The sequence below is a fragment of the Lissotriton vulgaris genome, chromosome 9 (assembly GCF_964263255.1).
Source record: "Lissotriton vulgaris chromosome 9, aLisVul1.2, whole genome shotgun sequence".
NCBI classification, from domain to species: domain Eukaryota; kingdom Metazoa; phylum Chordata; class Amphibia; order Caudata; family Salamandridae; genus Lissotriton; species Lissotriton vulgaris.
Window position 1 is genome coordinate 103,671,839 of NC_141697.1, and position 23,441 is coordinate 103,695,279.

At 43.6% G+C, this 23,441-nt stretch overlaps 1 protein-coding gene across 8 annotated transcripts in view; it reads left to right on the plus strand.

Annotated features, from left to right (window-relative positions):
* PACS2 (phosphofurin acidic cluster sorting protein 2) overlaps positions 1-23,441 on the plus strand; it is a 521,350-nt gene that overhangs the window by 441,804 nt on the left and 56,105 nt on the right. For 2 of the 8 annotated variants that reach the window (XM_086937135.1, XM_086937139.1), the window contains exons 8-17: positions 6,225-6,284; positions 9,689-9,846; positions 13,572-13,662; positions 14,337-14,414; positions 14,876-15,015; positions 17,669-17,801; positions 18,896-19,000; positions 19,915-20,021; positions 21,249-21,403; positions 21,997-22,107. In XM_086937135.1, coding sequence (XP_086793261.1) covers positions 6,225-6,284; positions 9,689-9,846; positions 13,572-13,662; positions 14,337-14,414; positions 14,876-15,015; positions 17,669-17,801; positions 18,896-19,000; positions 19,915-20,021; positions 21,249-21,403; positions 21,997-22,107 — 1,138 coding nt within the window. The remainder of the gene's footprint in view (positions 1-6,224; positions 6,285-9,688; positions 9,847-13,571; positions 13,663-14,336; positions 14,415-14,875; positions 15,016-17,668; positions 17,802-18,895; positions 19,001-19,914; positions 20,022-21,248; positions 21,404-21,996; positions 22,108-23,441) is intronic. The other 6 variants (XM_086937137.1, XM_086937141.1, XM_086937138.1 and 3 more) reach the window with 3 other exon arrangements.

Consider the following 23,441-nt stretch of genomic DNA (forward strand, 5'->3'; position numbering starts at 1 on the left):
TCTTCTCCCTTGCCTGCCCCCTCCATGTCCAATTCCTCCTTCTCTTCTTTCCCACCTATCTCCTTGGATTCCTTCCTGGCTCTGCTTATCAAAGTCAAGTCCGGTTCCCCCTCTGATTGTGCCCCTGCTCGCGTTCTGAGAACCCTCTTTACCTCTTGCCCTACCACTCCTCTCTCCCTTCTTAATGCCTCTCTTTCAACTGGCTTGGTCCCTTCTTCATTTAAATCTGCGATCGTTTTTCCTATCCTTAAAAAACCTGGTCTTGACTCTTCCCTCCCTTCCAATTTCCGACCTATTTCTCTTCTCCCCTATCTTGCTAAAATTCTTGAAAGTTATGTCACCTCCTGTCTTTCCTCCTACATTGAGCAGAACCACCTCCTTGCTTCCCATCAGGCAGGCTTCCGCTCGGGCCATTCAACCGAGTCAGTGGTGCTTGCGGTTCTCGATGAGTTGAGGGCCAAGGCTGACACCAACTCTCCTCAGGCTTTGGTCCTCCTCGACCTGTCCGCTGCGTTTGACACGGTCGATCATACCATCCTTCTTGACCGTGTCAGCGCAGCGGGCATTCGGGGGCCCGCTCTCTCTTGGATCACGTCCTTTCTCACAGGACGCTCACAAGCTGTTCATCTCCCTGGTTTTTCTGCCCCCCCCCCTTCCGGTGTCCTGTGGGGTTCCCCAAGGTTCCTCCCTTTCCCCTCTTCTTTTTAATCTTTACATTCGTCCTCTTATTGTCTCTCTTCTCCACCTGGGGGTCTTTGTGTATAACTACGCAGATGACCTCCAGCTCGTCTTCGATCTTTCCTCTTCTTCTCATTCTCTATCTTTTTTTCGCTCTACTCTGGTTTTCATCTCGGGGTGGATGGGCACCAACCACCTCAAGCTCAATCCAGACAAGACTGAGCTTGTCTTGACCGGCGGCTCGTCCAGCCCTTGGTCCTCTGCTTTTTGGCCCCCTATCTTTGGTCCCCCTCCCACCCCTGTCCCCTCTGTCAAAACGCTGGGCATTAAGGTCAGCCATGACCTGTCAATGCATGGCCAGGTCAGTTCTGTTGTGTCCTCCTGTTTTCTTTCCCTCCGTCTTATTCGAAAAATTTCCCGTTTCTTTTCCCTTGATTCCCTTAAAATTATTATTTCGGCCCTCATCACTTCCCGCCTTGATTATGGAAACAGCTTGTTCGTGGGTATTCCTGCCTACGAAACCCGTCGCCTTCAAGCAATCCAAAATCAGGCTGCCCGACTCATCTTTCACCTTCCCAAAACTCACCATATCACCCCTGTTCTCAAATCCCTTCACTGGCTCCCCGTTTTGCAACGCTCCTTGTTTAAACTAGGTTGCCTAGTCTTCCGGGCTGTTGATCGCTCTGCCCCGGCGTTCATCACTTCCCTGATTTCCTCTCACACCCCTGTTCGTACCCTCCGCTCTTCTTCTTCGGCCCTCCTCACTGTTCCCCGTTTCCGCAAATCCCGCACTGGTGGAACCAGATTCTCCGTTCTTGCCCCCCGCTTCTGGAATTCCCTCCCTCTCTCCATGCGTTCTATCCCCATCTTTTCACACTTCCGTAAAGCGCTCAAAACATTCTTGTTTGCCCAGGCCTACCCCGCTTAACTTCCTCTGCCCTGTTTGTTCTGTCCAGTAGAGCTCAGCGCCAGGAAGCCGCTTGGCCACTGTGCGCTCTATAAATACTTTATTCATTCATTCATTCATTCATTCATTCAATGTGAATTGCATGTTGGCCAGATATAAATGGGTCCAGCTTGGGAACAGCTCCTGCAGTGCTGCTGCTCGGTGGCTGCGTTTTTAATGCATATGATTTTTTTTTGATAGGTAATTACATTCAGCTTAGAAACCCATAAACCTTTCCTCAGGGCTGCACACAAAACACCTTGAACCCATTTACAGGGTTCTGTTCAAATTGTGCTCCGAGACTTTCATCAACTTCCTTCCAGGAAGCCTGCCATAGACCGCTCATCAGCTTCTATCTGATGAACCGCTCTATTAATTCCATTCTAAATGCTCTTTGGGATTTGTCCTTCGAGCTTTGACCAAGCCACCTTCTAGGTCCTTCCACCGGAATGACCAACAGGCCCCTCGTTCCCTATCAACTGTGCAACACACAAGGAGCGGTACGGATCGTTTTATCTACCTACAACAAGGTATCCTTCTGGTCATTTTCATTGGGTCCTTTCCGAGGTTACCTGGGCTAGCACTTCTCGGGTTATGCCTGCGGTGTATTCCAGTTATACCTCCACTCTGCAATCAATCAATCAATCCGGGATTTAGAAAGTGCTGCAAATCACTTGTGAGGGTCTCAAGGCGCTGGAGTTGCTAACTGCTTTGTGGTGGTCCGTTCATTCGAGTAGCCATCTCTTGAGCCATTTCCTGAATTCCCACAGCAATGAGGCAGTCCTGAGGTGCAGATGAACGTCGATCCAAGCTTTGGTCGCCAGAGCGTCCTCGGCGGTTGCTTTGGTGGATCCGTGGGGTGTCTGCGAGGAAGAGGGAGGCGGGTCGGAGGTGTCTGGCAGGTTGGTGGGAGTTCCTCTACCATCTACCTCTAGGGTTCTTGCAGGGGCCATTATTGAGGTGTCCTCGAGGACTGTTCATATGGTTTCTGCTGTGGCCCTTCATGGTCTTTTTGACAGTCTTCCCCCTCTGGATGCATTTCTCCTGAGATGTCTTTCATTTCCAGAAGTTTTATTTGATTCCCTCCAGGGAGCATTTGCCAAGGAACCTCAGTGGTTGTGTAGCGTTCCTCTTCCCTTCTATCCTTCCCAAGAAGTGCCCTTTCGAGTCATTCCTGGGCAGCGACTGTGATCCCCTTGTTACCTAACATTTCAGTTCCTGAGATGCATTTCTGTCTCTGAACTTCTATTTGTGTCTCTGCCTGAGGGATCTTCCCTTTCCTTCCCCTGAGTCATTTACTGTCTTCAATGATTCTTGCTGTGATCCCCTTCAGAAATTGCCTCAAGGGGCCCACTCCTTTAGTCCTGTTATGGAGGTTTTGCATGGCAGAGGTATGCCTTTGGCTAGTGGCTGTGTGCCCTTTGTGGTTTTATCCAGGCATAGCACCTTCAATCCTCTCTCGGTCTTGTTATGCTTGTTAAAATGTTGTTTTGTTTGTTAAAATGTGTAATTTAGGCTGAGTGGGGGCTGTCTCCAGGGAGACTCGCTCCGGTCTCTTCCAGAGTCATCTCTTACCCTGAGGTCTCAGTGCTTCCACAACAGACTCCGTCTCTCTACACTGGGCGCATGTTGGAGGATTTGATTTGATCTAGAGTTAACAAACTGCTCCTTCCAGCAGAAGAGACTTTGGTGCCGGAGTTAATGATGTTTTTTGTCTTGCCGTTAACTCCTGTGGCACGTTTGCTGGTGTGTTTGGAATGTGTGTGGGACTTTTCGTACTCAGGCACTGTACCTTAAATATTCTCCTATGAGTATTAATCTGGAATATTGTTCTTGACACATGTTTGATATTTTGTTCCTTCTGTTAGACTCAGTCTTGTCAGCTTGGTTGGTGTCCTTTGAACAACGATGCTTTTGAAGGACAAGTGGGCTCTTGGGCTTTTCTCTGAATCAGCCTGGACTGTCTCTCTAGTGATCGGTTAAGGGCAAAGTAGAGCTCAAAGGCCTCGTCTAGTTCTCAGCTGTGTTACATGTGTTGCTACCCTTCATGTCCAAGGAGATGCTGGACCGGGTCTTCCCACCGGTGCAAGGGTCGATGGGATTCGACTTTCTATTAGCGATTCCACCTCTCGGAGTGCTCCGTGAACACAGTGGTTATGGCGCTGGAGAATGCTTTCTTGTGTTGCCTACAAGGTTTTTTGTGCATAGTGGTGGCTACCAACCGAGTTTGCTCTTCAGTGGTCATTTTTAAACCTAGCTGCTGATCGGGGACCATTTTGAGGAGATGCATAGAAAGCCAAGGTCCTTTATCACTCAGCTACACCTTCTGAAACCCTTTCCATGCAGGCAAAGCAAAAGCCTTGAACCCTGGAGTTTGCGTGGAGTGTATGGGTACGAGCCCCTTTTGAAAGTCGCTTAAGAAACGGCACCTTAGTCGCTCTCAGATCTAGTTTTGTCTTACCTCTGGCAGGCCTCTGAGTGTCATGGTTTCCAATAGTGGGCTTGGATTGTTTTTCTCTCCCTACTCGGTTGTGGTTACTCGGACACCCTCTTGCAGGAGCATGATGGAGCTGCAAAGTAGTCTGCAGTTTGAGGTTTTCATCTCAAGAGCTGTAGCCCTGCTGCTGAGTCTGACATGAAAAGCAGGATTTTCCCCTTAGAAAATGCAAACCTAGAGGGTCGATCTTCTCAAACACTGGCCCTTTCCAGCCACCGGTGCCATTTACTGGTCTGGCTGTCATCCTCCCTTTTTCCTCAAGGCATCCTTCTATCTTTATCTGACTCCTTGTGGGACCTCTGGAGTGCATTAGCATCCATCTTTGAATGGAGGGGGGAGCCTTCTACCTGGAGTTACTTCTCTACACCTGACCATTATTCCCAGTTAGGAGGAGAGGGGCGGGGGGACTTGAACATTTCTAGGTAGTTTTTGTCTCTGGTGAAGGACTGGAAGGATTTCACCACTGTGCATGAAAGGCTTAGGAGGAAAAAAGGGAACACAGACATTTCCCATTCCCTACTTTCCTCTGATACCCTTTGTGGAGGCTCAAGGGGATATCCTTCTCCGTCGTCTAAGTTGTTGTATTGGGGGGTAGTGTCTGGATAATGGTGTTTTGTTATAAAGACTTCTAGAGCTCATGGCTGCCCCAGAACAGGTTCTTCAGGTTGCATATCTTAATAAAGGGCGCACTGTCTTCCGAAAAGAGATCAGCAAGAGGAAGTCTTGCAGCTCAGATACTCTAATAAGGAGCCTTTTGTGTCCATGACTACCAATAGCTACTCGTTGGTGAGCATTTCCACTGAAAGGAGCTAAGTGGCCATTCTTGGGTGAAGTCCACAACTCCACAAGGATTAGCCTCTTCACGGTCAGCGACATTCTAGTGGTATGGTGTATATGCATATTATATTTGTAGAGCGCAAACCAAGGCAAAGCTGCAGTCAACATGTCATTGGAGGGGTAGCTGGTTTCGAATAACAAGAGTGGACGTTACTGTATCGTGGTGTGGTGTTCTTTAAAGAGGTGTGCCTTCAACTCTTTCCTAAAGCGGAGGAAGGTTAGAGCAGTCCTGTTCCTGATAGATGCAGGGATTTGTGCAGAGAAGTTTGGTCACAAGAGGCTTGTCTGAATCGCCTCGCCCCGGGACCTGAATTTGTCCACCTATTAAGGTGGATCCATCAGATCAGCCTCTTGTTCTGCTTCATGCGGATTTTAATCTGTTTGATATGCCAGTCCCTTCCTATGTCCTGCAGGTAGGATTTTATTTGTATGGATTGGAGCTGTGGTCCTCCTCCTGGCCAGGCGTCATTCATTTGTAATAGTTACGTATCTGGAGGATGGCGGTACCGGCTGAACCAGTACTTACACATTGCCTATACCTTAATCTGTCCCCTGTCCTTTAGATGACCAACCCCTCATTCTCTCTTGTGTGATCAACCTCTTGCTAAGAGTGGGGATTTAGGATTGGGCAGCATGGGGTGCGCATTAGATGCGTGTCATGGCAGCGACGTGCTGAACCTGTGATCAGGATTTCCTTTTTTGCATCAATTTGTTTGCAGGGTTACAAAGGTTGTCTTTTGTGGCCTGCTTCCTTGGCCATGCTTCAGTTCTGATGATGGAAATCTAATGGTTACCAGTGCAAGAGTTACTACGATGAAGAGCTTCTTCTGTTCTGTACAACATTTACAACACGTGCCCCTTTGGAACTTTGTCAGTACTATGAGACGAGAGCTAACATTGCTAGCTTCCACATGTAACCATCTTAATACAAATGAACTGCAGTCAGACCTGCTTGACACGCAATCCTTGGTGACGCGCGTTACTCAGAAGAGTTTTTTTTAAATAAAGCAGGCAAATGTATCTGAACACAAGAAGTCTGCCATCATGAATGCAGAATTCTACGTATCTATACGCGTGGATTAACCAATCATTGCTTAAGCAGATCTGATCGCATATTCCCCTCCAGACATGCATTTCTAATTCCCAGTTGCTACTATTAATTAACAGTTAGTGTTATCAGTCAAAAACTATTGCCCTGTGATGCTGCTATTGACATGTCTGTTCTTCATCCCACCATAATGATTAACCGTTCGTTTCTTTTCATAGCAACAAAACTTCAAGCAGAAAGTGGTGGCCCTTCTGCGAAGGTTCAAAGTTTCTGACGAGGTACGTGAAACAGTTTGCTCTCACTGATTAAACCACCTCATACCCAGCTGTGCATGATTTTGCCTTTTTTCCAAGATGGCGTTCAGCATGAAGTAGCTCCTTCCTGCCTGGCCAGAGTCCCATGATGCTTCACGACCTTTCACCAAGGTGGCAACACTTCTGCCTCCTATACAGACATTGGTTACTGTCAAAAAACAACAAATAGTATAAAATAGTATAAAAGTTCATCAAAGCCATTGTTGATCAAATGCCTGTCTTTCTGATCACATTAGATTACAGAGTGAGATACATGTTAAACTGATTTGGTGGAGAACTCACCTAAGTAGTTTAATCGTTTTCTGAAAAACATATTGTTAGTCAAGTTCTTAACATTTTCAGTTTCACATCCCTAACTAGCTTATAACAAACATACACATTATTGATTTAAACACTGAAGCCCACCATACCCTCATACCTCTGGAACTGACTGCAATGGAAGGTCATTCAGTTTGCCTTTTATTTGTTAAATACATGAAGCACCAAGACGGATTCACTGTTATTGCCTCTGTGAATGACCAGTTCATTGAGTCTCAACTTAAGTGAGACTTTTTGTCGACTGAATCGAATTACACGCTTACTCGGATGGCCATTGCTTTTTCACAATGTACAAATAAGAACGGCCGGGCAAATCAAGCCAAAGAACATTTGTCAAACGCTTATGAAACACTTAGAGGAAGTAAAACATCAATTGTTTATCCATTATGAATCGCAAGTACACCTGTCTTTCTTTCAAAGGGAACTAGGGCAGTCGATCACTCCTCAAGTGGGAGTTTAGCCTCAGAATAGTGGACAAAAAGTTACATTTGCATTGGTCTGTCCATCTGCCAAGCACTTCGCAAATTGATAGCAAGCTGCCTTGAAGTAGAGGAGCTACTACCCTGAAACCTGCAGGCACCAAACAGCAAAGTTCGGTCTACCACTCTGCCCTCTTCCCCTGCCCCCCCCCCCCCCCCCCCCGGTTCCACCAACACAGCAGCCACCCAAGGTCCGATCTGTCTTCCCAGCAAGTGAGTAGACGGTAGGACCAAGCGGAGCTGCACAGCACCAATACCCAGGGTGCCGATCCCTTGCAGCAACCAAATCCTGATTTTTTTTTTGTACCCTGAACCGGCGAGACCGGGAACCATGAGTGCCTGTGGTGTGCAAGCCCAGCCGACCTAACCACTCTCCACCCGAGCGCCCCAGCCCGATCGCCGAGAACCAACTGGGCTTCCTTGCTCCCAGGGCCCTCACGAACCAATCCGCCTGTTGGGAGCTCCCGGACTTGTCCTCAAGTCCCCCTCTACAACCTGTTTGTAGGTGCCCCCACCCCCCCTTGGTGTAGTGCGCAAAGCTACCAATAAGACCTGCACCAGGACACTCCAGGGCAGGTAAAGACTAACTGCTGGTGGCTCTTTGGACCATGACCCCCTACCATCATAACTCTTTGAAGGGGACCCCCAGATACCTATTGCAAGTAACTAAATGGTATAGGCCTTTTTCCCATAGGAAAGCATGGCAGCGTAAAGGCACATTTAAGTAAACATTTTTACTTACCTGTAAAAGTCAATATCTTGAAAAGTATTTCCTTTATTCCAGAGTTCTTGATGAGGAAATTTATACAAAAACTCTCAGATTTATTGTTGAGTGTGTGTCTCTGTGAGTACAACAAATGCTTAGCACTATTACCCTCTGATAAGTCTAAATTGCCCGCTCACACTACCACAAAAGAGAGCGTTTGGGTTTGTTACTTGTGATTCTGTAAACCAATTAGGGTAACCTGCACAGTGTACCTCGTTTTGGTACACTATATGGAGCGCCAGCTTCCTACATCATGGAATGCCAAAAATAAGTTCAAAGACTAAATTCCCATATAGGGTCAATCCCTAGATCCTGTGGTTTATGCACTTCCTTTCTGGAAATAAATCTCAACAGAAGTTCTACAAGAATTGCCTTTGATATTTTTGTTCGTTTTCAGAAGCATCTTTAAACTTACAATACACTGACACCAGTACTGTGTTTTCAGTTGCATTCTTAAAAAAAATCTTTTGTTTGTTGTCATAAGCTATTTAGATATTTCGTAATAGAAGTTATGTTCTTTTCTTTGTTAGTTCTTAAAAATGTAGGTGTAAGGATTTTTTATATACCACGCAAAAAATATTTAACTCACTCTGAACCTCTCCAAAATCGAGGGGAGGATCACTAACTACACTCAGATTTTTTATTCTTTTTTTACTTCCAAAATCTGCTACAAACATTACTTAGTTGAACACATGAAAAGCCCTCAAATACCATTTAGTGCAGTCCCCCAAATGTTGCATGCACCCAGTATGACTTATAGCCCCTCCATGCACCCCCCCCAACAATCCTTAGTTTTGCGGACAGTGAATCTCTGTCCCATGGGCAGTGTATTGTATTCTGCGGAGGGATTCTGATGGTTGCCCTCTCAGAGGTGCCCATTCTCCAATGCGACGAGACGCCAGTGGTGCATTACACTGCCGGCCTCGGCTCAGCGAGGGGAAGTTAGGGACCTGCATAAACACCTCTTCTTGAAATCCTTCATGATCTGTGTTAGATTAACATCTGGGAACTTGATTCTGGTTATAAAGTAATGGTTCACTTTACTATGAGACTTCACCACTTAGGAGCACCTTGCCCCTCTAAAGGCAGCCCTAAGGAGTGCAGCTGGATTGGTATTAGGGAGTAACAATATGTTAACAAACCTCCAAATCTTCTAACTCTTCAAAGGTCCCCTATTGACGTCAGTAACAAATACAGAATTGCCTGTAATGTGCTTGGAGCTCCCTTCCTAGCACTTTGAACTACTGGTCTCTGCAGCAGGTGCAGTTTTTTCTTCATAGTTCTGAAACCTTCTTCTTGAACACTCTACCTTGAAAATCAGAAGCAACTTTAAGTCGGTCCTTGTCAGGGATTGCTCCAAAAATTACGAACTCAGTTTTCCCCCTCTATCCACACTAATCCTGTTACCATTAATGTACATTTGTGTTGTTTTGCTCTTTAACCCCTTCACTGCGGCGGCTATTCCGCCGCAGTGCTAATGGGGCAGGCGGAAGAGCGGCGGGCGCACGCTGGTGACGGAACCGCTCCGTCACCAGCCGCGGTTGCGCTGTGCTCATGACGGAGCGGTTCCGTCATAGCCCCGCCCTCTCAATAGAACGTTCAGCGCAGGCGCGGAATCCGCGCAGGCGTTCTGAGCGGGCCGTGACGGAACCGCTACGTCATCAGCACAGCGCGACCGCAGCTGATGACGGAGTAGTTCCGTCACCAGCAGGGGAGGGGTTAAGAGCTCTGACACCCAAGCTTCTTGTTGGCATTGTATAAAACCACAATTAAATCAATCTGTCCGTGTATTGTCTTGTTCTCAGGTGCTCGATTCCGAACAGGACCCAGCGGAACATGTGCCGGAAGCCGAGGAAGACTTGGACCTTCTCTATGATACGCTGGACATTGAAAACCCAAGCGACAGCGGGCCGGAGATGGAGGATGACGACAGCGTCTTGAGCACGCCCAAACCAAAGTTAAAGTGAGGAAACCCATGCACAGTACACAGTGATGCTTGCACTAGTAGCTAAATACACTCAGTACATCAAAGCTACTGCTCCTCTGCAAGGGTTTGAGGCTACACTTTCTTCCCTGAGACACCTCTGACGTGTCTATCCTACACTCCACCTTTTTCTCATCTCCCTGTACTTGCACACACTCCTACCTACCCCATTCTCCTTTGATTCCCAGTACATGGATTCAGTTAGAATGCAGCTGGTCTGGGCAGTGTAGAAAAGAATGTGGCAGACTTAGTCAAAGAAATGCATTAGGGTTCGATATTTCTATCCATCACTAGGCAGGTACCCTCATCTTTACTGCTGGAAGATAATGCTGAGCCTAGTTTTTCATTTGAAAGTTTGTAACTCCTATTTTGTTAAATTCTTGTTCTGTTTGTATGTTCGTTTCAATTGTTCAGAGTTTCTTCATTCTCTTTATTGTATTTCCTTTCGATTATATAGACATTTATTTTATTCTTTTTCATTAAATGTATTTTTATATTTTAAAAAAACGAAGATAAACATAATAACCAGTAGATTTCCAGTTTTGCATTTAGGGCAGGACTCCAAATAAAAACTTATCTAATCATGCAAAAGTTTATCTGGTGTCAATGCAGCTGGCTGGTAGTTTTCTGTCATGGGCTTGAAGAAAATCTAACTGAGCAAGTTAGGAATGCTACCCACTGTGTGAGGCAGATACAAAGAAATGAGCGGCCTGACTTTAGGATTGGACCGCAGATCCCTGGAAGTGGGTTCACAGTTCAGCTATTCAAGTTAAAGAAAGAGAATACTTCACTCTGAAAGATAAAAATAAAAGCCAACCTAGCTGTCCTATGTTGTGAACTGCACCTCTTCTGAGAAGATACCTCGACATTTTGCCCAAATTGGAGAATATACCTTTTTGATGTTTTCCTTAAAGAAACGAGTAACTCCGTATTAAGATTTCAATAGCAAAAAGTACTAACCAAATCCCTTCTTCATTTAAATCTATATCATGTGTTGCAGTGTATAATATTATGAACTGTTTAAATGCAAGTATAGAGTAAGAATCCATACTTTGCAGTTCAAGACAGTATTGTTTGCTGTAGAGAGCTAAAATGTAATGTTGTTTGTGAGCCCATTAGAGAAAAGAGCTGCAACTACGTACTACCCACACAGATATAGATCTTAAAGTAAGAATTTGTTCCCTTCTCTTACATGAGGCAAGATGTAGTGCATACGAATGCTGCGCGTCCTCCGATATCCGCCTGGGTTCCTCAGAAAGCTTAAAAGGCTGCAAGAGCTACCGATAAACCCATGGAAACCAGGGTCAATGGTGTTTTAACTGCAACAAAGGTTCTCATTGGTTTCATTCAGACAAAACAAATAAATAGAGCATTTAATGCTAATGAACTTGTAAGCGACCCCCGCCATATAAACAGAAGTAGTTTATCACATTAGTTTATGCGACACACAAAATAAAGAGTACTTACAGAAACACAGTACTAAAACAGTGCAATGCGACTCCAGAGCGAAGTCCGTAACAACGCAATATGCAGCAAACATACTGCCGAATACGAAAAAGGCTAATCGATTGGTAACACACGATCCATAAAATGTCTTCAATGATCCATAAAATAACACTTCCTTAACTGATTAGTTTGTTACTTCTTTGTGTCAAATGACGTTTCGCCCAACATTAGGTACAAGGGTCTCATCAGGACTATTCTGATGTGGGGACATCTGTAACGAGGATAAAACCAGTGAGAAAGTGTGGTGGTCGACCAAAAAACACAGATTCCAAGATACTGTGAAGGATGTATGAGACGTCTTAAAATGACCCAACTATAACAGTGTCACCGCAGCGTAAAGATGAGGAATATGAAAGGTACTTAGAGGGACCAACCCTGTAAAGTTAAAATTGTGCCAGTAATTAATAACCTATGATAATAGGCTAGATGGAAATCAAAATCAAGGGCTAGTAAGTAACCCTTGGGGTAAAGCAACCAGTCCCCTCCATTCCTCCGAGGAGTTAACTTCCTGGAGGGATGGAGGAGGCTGGTTGCTTTACTCCAAGAGTGAGTCTGTTGAGCATACCGAAGGACCCGAATATCTCCTATTTTATGGAAGTCACCGTGGAGTGATATGATGATTTAAGATGATATTTTCCTGGTGTTAAGATGTTTGATTGTTCTTTCTCTCAGACACTTTGTTTTTTATTTCATTGATTTTATTTATGCCTATCTCTAAATTATTTGATGGTGTTGAGTTGGGACATGAGGTTCCGACGTGCTTATGTTTACGTATTTGTTCCATACGGATTATCATTCCTTCCCAATGATTTTTATTTTCTAGATTCCACACATCCTTGGGCAGTCCCTTTGCATCCTTGACTCGTCCATATTCTGTTGTGCCTTCCCTGGCCAAGCCTAGTTTTGAATAAAGTTAATAACACACTTCCACCAGGCGTGCGTCCGCGGTACTGAAAGGGACATTTCCGCCCTGTCTGTTGAATAGGAGCACTGTCTCCTCACCCCGTCTGATTTCTCAAGCCTCCTGCCATTCATTTTGGCTGTACTACCACAACATTGTATGAGGGCTCTCCATTTTATCAGAGGGCAGTTTGATTTGGCCTTCCACAGCCCTCCACGACCAGTGTAAATATAATTGGTACTTACTTGGGTAAGTGCCTTGTTGCTTACTAGCTCATGAATTTGATTTCCATTTAGCGTGTTATTATATATTATTAATTATTGGCTCAATGTTACCTATACAGGGTTGGTCCCCCTAAGTAAGTCCCTTTCGTATTCGTCACATATAAACTGAGGTGACAACAATAGCATATTTGGGTCATTTAGTGGCAGCTGTCCTGTAATGGACATCTCAGGTAGCATTCTTCCCAGTATTCTGGAATCTGTGTTTTTTAGTCAATTACCACACTTTCTTACTGATTTTATCCTCGTTACAGATGTCCCCACATCTTGAGTCCTGATGAGACCCTTGTATCTAGTGTTGGCCGACACATCATCGACACATAAGAGTAACAAACTAATCAGTTGAGGAATTTTATTTTATGGAGTATTGAATACATCTTATGGATCATTTGTTACTAACTGATTAGCCTTTTTCAAAAATCTGCGGTTTATGTTTGCTGTATATTGTGTTACGGGCTTCGCGCTAGGGTCATATCGCACTGTTTTCGTTCCGGGTTTCAGTACATGATCTTTATTTTGTGTTTCATATAAACTGTGATAAACTATTTCCTTTTATATGGTGGTGGTCTCTTACGAGTTAATTAACCTCTTTGGTGCACAGGACGGCCCCTGGCCATCCTATGTCACGGTGGGCGTGTGCTAAGGACGGCCAGGGGCCGTCCGAATCCCGCCCACTGAGGGAGAATTCGTGCAGCTCCGAAGGGATTAAGATTAACTGCAAAATGTTATTAAAACTCCAATTATTTGTTTTTTCTGAATGATACCAGTGAAAACCATTGTTTTAGATAAAATATGGGTTCTTCAAAAAGCCTGGCAGGGATAAAAAGTAATAAATGTTACCTTCATTTTACGCCACACATCCTAGGGGAAGGGTCTGACTTTATCGTGTTAAGTGCCCTTATAAGGGGATAAATGTTATCATTTATGAACATAATGGCTCCTTCAAGGTTGAGTTAAACCAAAATGTCACCAGCGTGTGCGCTCATTGTTCTCCCTGTGTTTTTGTTGCCTTCCAGGCCTTATTTTGAAGGTCTATCTCACTCCAGCTCGCAAACAGAAATCGGCAGCTTGCACAGTGTGCGAAGTCAAAGGGAACCCCCAAGTCCTGTAAGTCAAAGAAATAACTATTAATGATTTCATTTTTGTATTACTTAATAAAATACTTTGTTAATGATAAAGAAATTCATTTACAACCAGCCTGCAGGAGAATGTTGATCCCTAAATGGCAACAAAAAAAATATTTATTTGCGATTTCGTTGTAATGTACTTCGAAGAGCTCTTGACATATCACTTTACCATCACTTCACAGCAGTGTGACTGCAATAGTGTGTAAGCTGGTGGCTTTTACCATCCACATAAAATCTCTCCATGTTTGAGATTACAACTCTGCAAGGATCCCTAGTTGGCTTGGACTTTCCCAGAGGTGTGGGGTCTAATGAACTAAACACTGAGGCACGGCTCCTCATTTTAAAGGGTGGTTAAGAGTAGTCTCAGAACACACATTTCTGGAAGGCAAGACCTTGCTGAGCAGAGCCGGTCTTAGGTCTTTTTTGAAGATCATAAGCCTTTACATTTGTTAAGCACAATAATTGAGATATATGGCATTTAATTTATATAAAGTTCTCTAAAGCACTTAAATATTGTTTAGGAAATCCCACACATGCTTGCTGCTGTAAGATTAGTGCAACCGAACAGGATCTAGGCTGCCTGACCCTCAGTCTCATGAATGTCAATATTAGTATACTCATTAAAGACATGCTGGGTTTCTATCTTTTGTGAAGCAGGTGGAAGTGCCTGAAAAGACGAGGAGTTTGGGTAGCAAACGCCACTCCGATGAAGTGTCTGACTCTGTGTCTTTCGTAAGTGTACTTTACCTTTATTCACACCTTTGCACTTCCATGCTCAATTTCACTTGCAAAAATAGTCATTGAATAGGAGAACGTGATTATGGTACTCCAGCGGAGCTGAGAAAATAGCATTTCAGTGTGTTCAGGTACAAGTATCAGCACCTAGAAACTAGTCACCAAAGGTGGGGGGGGGGGAGTGGCGGCTTTGAGATAGCGTGAGCTTCCTGCTGCAGTGATCATACATTGCACCCCTAACCCGCTGCGTGTAGTTTAGGCTTTGCATCCTGCATGCATTCATTGGGTTCCCCTGCTCCCTAAATTGCCTATATGAAAACATTAAAGATAGAATCCCTGCGCGGAGTTCATTTTTTGAGTGGGTCCAGTTATCACATGTCCCAGTAAACAGATAGTTGTTGTGGTGTTTGGTAGTCTCCTGCCGATTGTCATGGGTTTTCTAATTTTCATGTTTCCAGGAGGCAAGTCAGCAAGAAGCACAAGACCTGGAACTCTCCACTCTGGACGTCTTCATCGAGCGGCTTCCTCCGAGTGGTAAAATCACCAAGACGGAATCGCTCATCATTCCGTCCACCAGGTACCACTGGCAGCATACACGGTTAATAGACAGTTCTATCTTAATAGAAGCCATTGACAATTATGTGCCCTCTAGGTCAGATCTCAAACCTTTTTATAAAATGGTTACTTTTTTACTGCATTGCCTTCATATGCTTCTAATTGAGGCTAATAATTGACCACAAATGTATAGAAGTATTTTGCATTGCATCTGTCTCCTCTTTTTATAGTGTGTATATATAGCTTTGGAAGTAGACGCGCAGAACCCCAATCACTTTTTCATTGCAGATTTTGCATCCTGTTCTCTTGGTTAGCTCTATGGTGCTTGTTGCACGTGCTAATGTGTAGGTGAATCTATATTTTATTGTGTTTCATGACTTTTTATGACTTTTGAATGTTACAGTACACATTCTTATGTTTCCATACTGCAGAGCAGTCACTTCCAAAGTGGTGTTTTGCCTCCATGCTGGGACATGATGAGTCTTCTCTTAACACTAAAATAAATCTTCACTGGTTTAAAAACTTGAAGTGCCTTTGTTTCTTGAACACATTTTTCTAGACCAGCTAAACTTCAGACCACACCAGTAATATCATGGTGCATTGGAGAGACTAGACCCTGCCAACGACCAATTTCATCCCTTTGTATATCCGTTAGGAAGAATGGGCAGGAAGTCTTTTTTCCTTTTGGTGCCCATTTATGTCCCTCTCAAGCGAGACACTGTGACTTAAAGCTTCCTGTCCTAAATTGGAAGAGGCCTGGTTTGATTGTGAGTTGCTTAGTTAAAGAATATTGCAGCCAGGATGGGTTTGCTTATGAAGGTGCATCCTCAAGTCTAGCTAAAGTTTCAGAAATCTTATTTATTTGAGGCATATGCAGTTTAATAAGGACAATTTCCATATTTTCTGACATTTGGTCTGCATCTTTAGTATTTTGCTCGGTGAAATGGAAATGTTCAGTTCCTCCTTGAACATTCACAAAGGCTATCACCAGATGACTGGCTTCACGTTGTCTGGTTACTCCGTCTGCTGTACCCAGGCAGGCCTGCAGCTCCCTTGCCATCTAGCTTCAGCTGCGTAGTGACACTGCTTGCACACTCACCATAGCTGTGCGAGTTCATGAAATCTGAAGTGCCACGTACCGCTGCTATTGAGCCGGGGACACTGATCTGCGATTGTAATCCAAAGTCTGGACAATGAGAGATGTTCAGATTGCACATGCAAACTACAGTGATGATAGAATACCTAGAACAGGTGAATAAAGATGGACTAAAGACGTATTACCTTGTTTGGGCCGCTATGGCAACTCGCCTAATAAACCAATGGAAATCAGCACGGGACTACTTTTTATACCTGCTGGATATAGACACAACATCGATAAGACTACCGACACTGGCATGATTGCTGTTCATGCTGATGATACGTAGACCATACAAGTTCAGGGCTAGGAGGGTTGGGATGTAATGGGTTGAAATGTCCTTAATTGTATTTTTGACGGTATTTTGATAGTTCAATAAAACTGCTCCTTTTTAAATGTACTAATGTACTACTGAGTTAGACCACTTTTATTGTAACTTAGTACATTGCTTGAACTGCTGTGGTTTTTCTCATCATGTCAGCGGTGTCTATTGAAAAATGCAATAAAATTTGTGTTAAAAAAAAGGTTGGAATTAAGAAACAGTCTCAGTACCAAAACATCTAGCTGCCTGGTCCACGGAGAATAGGAAGTCCATGATTGGTTACTGATCACTGGTGACTTCAGATGTCAACCCTTTCGATGTACCCAGAGAAGAGTTCCTAGTTCAGATATGACTAAATTTCCTTCAGGTTGAGTCAACACTTGTTTCCACTTCCTGGAAGTTATCATTATTGATTTGAGGACCCTAATTCCTTTATGGCGATAATTAAGGCTATTTTTTCCCCACTAGTGTCTTTGTGGCCCTAAGCTGCCTGTGCAGAAAACCTCTAGGACGCACTCTGTTTGATTTGAGGAGCGTTAAAAAGGTTCTCTCTGACTCCTTGTTCTGAGCGAAAGTTTACTTTGAACTCCTGAAATGAAAGAAACCTGAGGCTTGATGATGAAAATAGTCATAGACATTGCAAAAAGATAATCTGCATTTAGGAGAGATCTGTTGTGAAACCAAGAGTCTATCAGGCAAAGACATTGCACGCCACATGAAAAACTCATACATTTTCATGCATTCCAGGCAGGCTCCAGTTGGGTGCTTAGTGTTCTGTTAGTTGGGTTTACGTCTGCAGTGGGCGCTTTCTAGGAGTTGTACCTGCAGATACCATCTGTGTCCTGCAACTGAAGGCAGCCTGTCATGGCTCGAGTTGTTGATATTCCCATGTGCCATCGACAACACTGTCGTATTGCCCGCTTTGCAATTTACGTTGATTTATCCAAACTTCAAAAGTATCTGTTAAATCAGAAGTGTACAGTGACCAGCTTAGAGTAACCGGAAAGGTGCAGAAACTAACACATTTTACACATTTCCACAAATATAACCAATCCTTTACAGTGCCTTTCGCAGAGTTGTGGTCTTGGTAACTCTACACCTGTTGGGGCAAGCATATCACAGGGACCACTCTGCTAGGGGTGTCTCAGGTTATAGCCTTTGCATGCTGGGCCTAGTGCTGGTTTTGTATACTTGAAGGTCATTGTGCTAAAGTTTGAGTGATTTCTTTCGCTTTTGAAGGTCTGAAGGAAAGCTGACGGGTCGACGGGGTAGAAGCACATCTCTCAAGGAGAGGCAGCCGGCCAGGCCGCAGAACGAAAGAGCCAACAGCCTGGATAACGAGCGTTCTCCGGACACCAGAAACCACTTGCAGGTGAGATCATCACTCTGCTAATCTTCTTCGTCCCCTCATCCCTGTGCGGTGTCGCTAGCTCCACAAGTGTCGGCATTACTCAAAAACTGCATATTGGGTGTTATGTAAAACACTATCACCAGCAAGGGTATCCTGGTGCATCATCAGTGCATGCTTCTACAAATATACACCTGCTCCTGTTTCCAGACATAGATCAGCTGTAGCCAGTGCAGCCGTCAACTCTAGGTCTGGCTCTTGCAACATGCCGTGTAGTATCCTCTGATCTAGAATGCGGAGGACACAAGACTGCAAGTTGGTTTGACCTGGATGATGAAAATAGGGAACCACATACCCAATTCGTGGGCTTTCTTGGATTTGCTCCCTGTCAAAAATGGAATCCGATTCAGAATTGTATGGTTAGTCTTTGTGTGTGTGTGCGCGTAACTTGACCCTAGTTCACTAACAGAGCATTATATCTCCTTACAAATATGTGCATCTGTGTGTGTAGCATCCCAATGCCCCGGTATTTAAATTGTACACCAAGGCTGAGATACCCTTCTCAGTTCAAAGTGCTAAAACTCTCATATCACAAAGTTTTTAGAAGTTTAGAAGTTCCAATAAAATATTATTGATGGCTGAAGACTAGCCTGGTTCCATTGAGACCGGGCGGCCTTTACTCTATTCCAGAAACTGACTACTCTAACAGAATTACTTTGTTCAGCCCATTTGCAATCTAATGAGAATATTTTTTTTCTTAAGCAGTTTAACTGGTTCAATGCACAGAAATGTTTCGAAAAGAAGTCTGCAGTCAAGATACTGATGGACTCCCATATCAAACAACACTTCATGGGCTGAAATATTGGCAATGAGAGGATAACATGAGAACTGCTGTGGAATGAGTTTACATTCTTACAACTAAGGCATCCTAGGTAGAAAAACTATTTATAGACCAAGCCAGCACAGCCAGTAGGCCCCATATCCGATATTTAGGTACATGTTTCGCTTGTGCCCTTAAGTTTTATTCAGAGGAAGTAACTCTAAAGTCTCACTTGTGAGTTACAAAAGTTAGAGGGCTCTTTATGCCTTTTTTCACCATTTCTATTCTTGATTCCTAGATACCAAGGAAGACGGTTTATGATCAGTTAAACCACATCCTGACGTCTGACGACCACCTACCTGAAAACATTATCCTCATCAATACGTCCGATTGGCAGGGCCAGGTGAGTTGACCAACCAGTGCCCGCAGCCTTGCCAAATCTTCAGGTTATGGTTGTGCAAGCTGATATCCTGTGTGCTCTAATTGTTGAGTCCAGGGATGACCTCCTCCTGATAAGCAAGAAATATTATGTTTCCATCAGCTCATGCCTTTGTGTATTATCAAGACTGGCATGGTGGCCATCGAGGTGTGCCCTGCCAGGTGGTGGCCTGGCATCTCCTGTCGCGTTATAGGTAAGAACAGGCAGAGGGCAGAAAGGGAGACTTTTATCTAGTACAAGGAACTTTCGGTCTCAGAAGTGGCTCCCACATTGAAGTTATCTAAATAAGTTATTGTCTACAGCATTGTATGGTCTAATGCTTTTGAGTGTTTGGTAAGCGTGTAAAGCCTTTATTACTCCTTAACTACTTTTTTTCATCTTCTGAAGCTCTTCTGTAAGTAAATACACTGACTGATCCTTGTGCCTGTTAACCACAGCAAAAAAAGGCATCAACAGGGATGCTGGTTGCACCTCGTGGGGCGCTTTCTTTTCAGTCTCTTTTGACTGCTTGGTAATCTTTCTTGGGAGGCCACCAATGTGGTCACCGGAGTCGTGATCAGAGGGTGTTTCTTATCCGTTCTTTTGTGTCTATGGTTATGAAGCACACTATCAGACTGGTCTTAAGGAAAGCATGACAATTTAAGGAACAGTTCTGCCGCTCAAAGACTAGTGAGAGTGGGGTACGTGCAGGGAATCCCACCTTACCTAGACGAGCCTGTGTGTGACTTTATGCAGCATTTCCTTAGAGTTTTCAAGTGTAGCATATTGTTCCTCAAAACTGGAGTTGTTAGATACCTGTTTTCTATGCATTCAAATGGATTAGTTGTTCAACTAAATCATTGTTTAAGATATTCTATTTTTGTCATTCGTTTTTACAGTTTCTGTACGATATTTTGCAAAAGCAAGCCCTCCCTTTAGTTTGCACATGTTCGACAGCTGATATCCAGGCGGCTTTCAACACCATTGTCTCCAGGATACAGAGATAGTAAGTTCATTTTAAGCTTTACGATTATTTGTTTCAGGGATAGAAGCCAGGATTGATCGAGCATTCTATACACCTCCATCTTAATTACTGAGGCATCAAAGGTCTGCTTAGTTCCATGGGGAATCAGGCAGCCATCTTTGAATATCTAAAAATCTCATTAGTCACAAGTGTGACTTATCATAAAAGACAGGAAAACTCACACTCAAGACAGCTTTGTAGACTTTCATTTTTCAACAAAGTAATTTCGAGTCTGGGTACCTAGCTTGTGTAAGAGATTTTAAAAATGGGTCTCAAAGTTCTGCTTTTACTTTATTTTGATCAGTTTTATTGATCATATGTGGCAGAATGAAATGGCTATTACAACTTCAAGATGGTTGCAATGTTCGCGCCCTTGAGAGATGGGATTCTTCTGGGCCTATTTCTATGTAAGCAATGCTACTGTTGCTGTGGGATGTGCAGGGTGTTTTTAAGTTTTGCAAAATCATATTTACTCGTAATGTTGCCTACAGGGGAAGAAGTTTTGCTTTGAGTTGGTCAGTGGCTAAAAGACCATTTAGAGAAATCTACGAAGACTACACCTGTTATGACTATAGTTGTAAAATGTGGAAAACATCTTCTGAGATTTGACTTTGAAAACATTTTTATTATCAACGTTAGACGTGGTTGTCTCCAGATTGTCTTTCTCTGACAGCTTACACTAGGAATTCGAAAGCTGGTTGCAGTCAAAGCATGGGAAAAGTCATGTTTTGTGTGGAATGTCAGCATTTGCTAAATTTAAATGTTAAAAAATAAATTTTGAAATGAATTTGTGTAGATTATTTTCTGGTTTTAGATTTATTTTTTTATACCTCTTCGATCCATCGATATCCCTTTCTACATGAAGGTAAACATTTATTACGGGACTAATTGTAGCACCTGTTGGATTCCATATTTGAAGGATTAGGTGCTGATTCCATGAATATTTTCCTTTTTAAGGGCTGTAACTGTTTTTATGCATGCAGCGGGCAAGTCATGTTCTTGATTTCTCTAATATTCGTAAAACTATATATGTTAAGAATTCTGGTTGGGTTCCTTTGCAACTTTTGTGTGTGTCTTGTCTTTACAGGCACTCGTGAAATGTATGTGCATTTCACAGTTTTGCAAAAAGCCATAGGGTATTATTAATGCATGCCACCGAAGCATCCGCAAATTATAATGCAAAACCTTGATGCTTTTTCTCCATTTTAGCTGTAACTGCAACTCCCAGCCTCCAAACCCGGTGAAGCTGGCGGTGGCTGGAGCCCAGAATTACCTCAGTGCGGTGCTAAGGCTCTTCGTGGAGCAGTTCTCGCACAAAACCCCCGACTGGCTCAGCTACATGCGCTTTCTCATCATACCGCTAGGTACTCACGCTCAAGGTGGTCTTGCTCTTCTTCGATGGATGTAGCTACTTGAGGTCGAAAAGGAACGCCTTTCTATTTCAGCACTATATTCTGATGTCAGACAATAGTCATTGGTGGTTGTAGTGTCATGGAGGTTTTAGCTTAATTAATACTTTCTTTGTCTGTGTGTGTGTGTTTGCCAGAAGGGGATTGTTTTCTTTTTTAAATATTTTGTCTGGTCACCCAAACTTGAGGACCTTTTCAATCAAGTCAGGCCTATTTAGAGCTCTGTAAACATGCAACATGTGGCTAAAAAGTTCTCTTTATTAGCGTGTATGTAAATGAACGTGTTAATTGAGTAGAGATTGATGAGCAGGCTTGTAGAACTAATATGATTAAAGCAGTTATTATTTGACAGTAAGCAGCCATATGAGTGTTGTCTTTTTTAAAATGTCACCTGCTCCTCTATTGAGTGTGCTTGGTTTCAACAACACAGAGCTCTGCCTGGAACCTGCTGCCTCTGAGCTTCCTTCACATCACCCTGATGCTAAATCTCGCATCTGACGTACATCCTATGTAGTGCAGCATTTTAATTAAATTCATTTTTTTCTCAGGTTCTCATCCTGTCGCAAAGTACTTGGGCTCCGTAGACTACAGGTACTACAACTTTTTTCAAGATGCAGTTTGGAAAGATGTGTTCAACAAACTGGAAGCACAACCAGCAAGTAAGACACCGGGTTTATGTACATTTAGAAGGGGTGTTTGCTGCAATATAAACAATTCTGTACACCGCTCGATTGCTGTTGTTGTTATTTTTGTTATTAATCTGTCATATTAGACTTTGGTAATGACAACAACTGTTGGTCCCTTTAAAGTCAGACTTTCTTTAGTAGGTATGGTCTGCACTATTCTCTTATGCGAAGACTCATTTGCAATATAAAAAAATATGGAATATGGGCGTTTGGACCATATGTACTTTCTGTACTTTAAGATATATATGTTGGTATTTTTCTGTTTTTGAATCCTCAGCCAGTAGAGGGGAAATGGTGCACAAAATAAACAGTATACGTGAAGAATATTCATACTCGGTTCCTTCAATAATTCCTCATGAACCCTTCATCTGAGTCTTGGTGGGGTCATTTAGAGCCCCCATGTTGTTTGCAGCAGGTTACGTTTTCATTGTTAGCTTTTGGCCACGCACCCTAATGCACTCCTCCAGTGATGCCTATGCCAGTAAGTATCTGTTCAGGAAACTAGGGCTATCCTGTAATTCATATGAGAAGCAGCCAGCTGCTGAACACTTAAACTGGTAGCCATGGGGCAGGTGATAGATCTGTAGGGGCTGAAGAGCACCAGCTGACACGCTCATGGTTCCTTATGTGGGGGCAACCCGTATATGTGTAGGGGATCCTCTTCTACATCTCTGTTGACTAACCCAGAATTTTGTAACCTCCAGTGTATTGCCACAGTCACCGCTAGCTCTAGTACAGCGCAGAGGAAGTGTGAACATCCGGTCCAGTAGACAGTGGATGGATTGGGCCTGATATCTTGGGCATGCCCTAGTCAGCCATGGAATTCTGAGATGGAACCCCGGAGGTGGGCAGGGAAGGTCTGGTGGCATAATTACTCAGTGCTCCTAACTTCTCGCCCATAGCGTTCAACACTCGGTTGCCATTTTCATTTAGCCGCCTTGGTGAAAGGTCATGATTTTTCTCCTATTTTGTTTCTTGGATATTGTTTGGGATTTTTTTTTTTAATTAAGACATTCCTTTTTTGTAGTCCTTCATGCTTCCTGCTAGGCACACATATTCTTTTCTTTTTAATATAAATAAAAGGATTCGGAAATGGGCATTTAATTACCAAATCGAAGCTCTGATTAACCAAAGCAGGTTTTATTTTGCAAAGGTTTAGGCAAGTAAATTCAGGATTGTGTCTAGAAGGACACCTATGGAGGGCTGCATAATTTGTCATAGTCCCCTGCTCACATGGCTTCTGAAAGACTGGTATTTCTACCTCTGTTAGTACAAAGGGTGTGGTGTCAGTGCCAACCATGATTTCT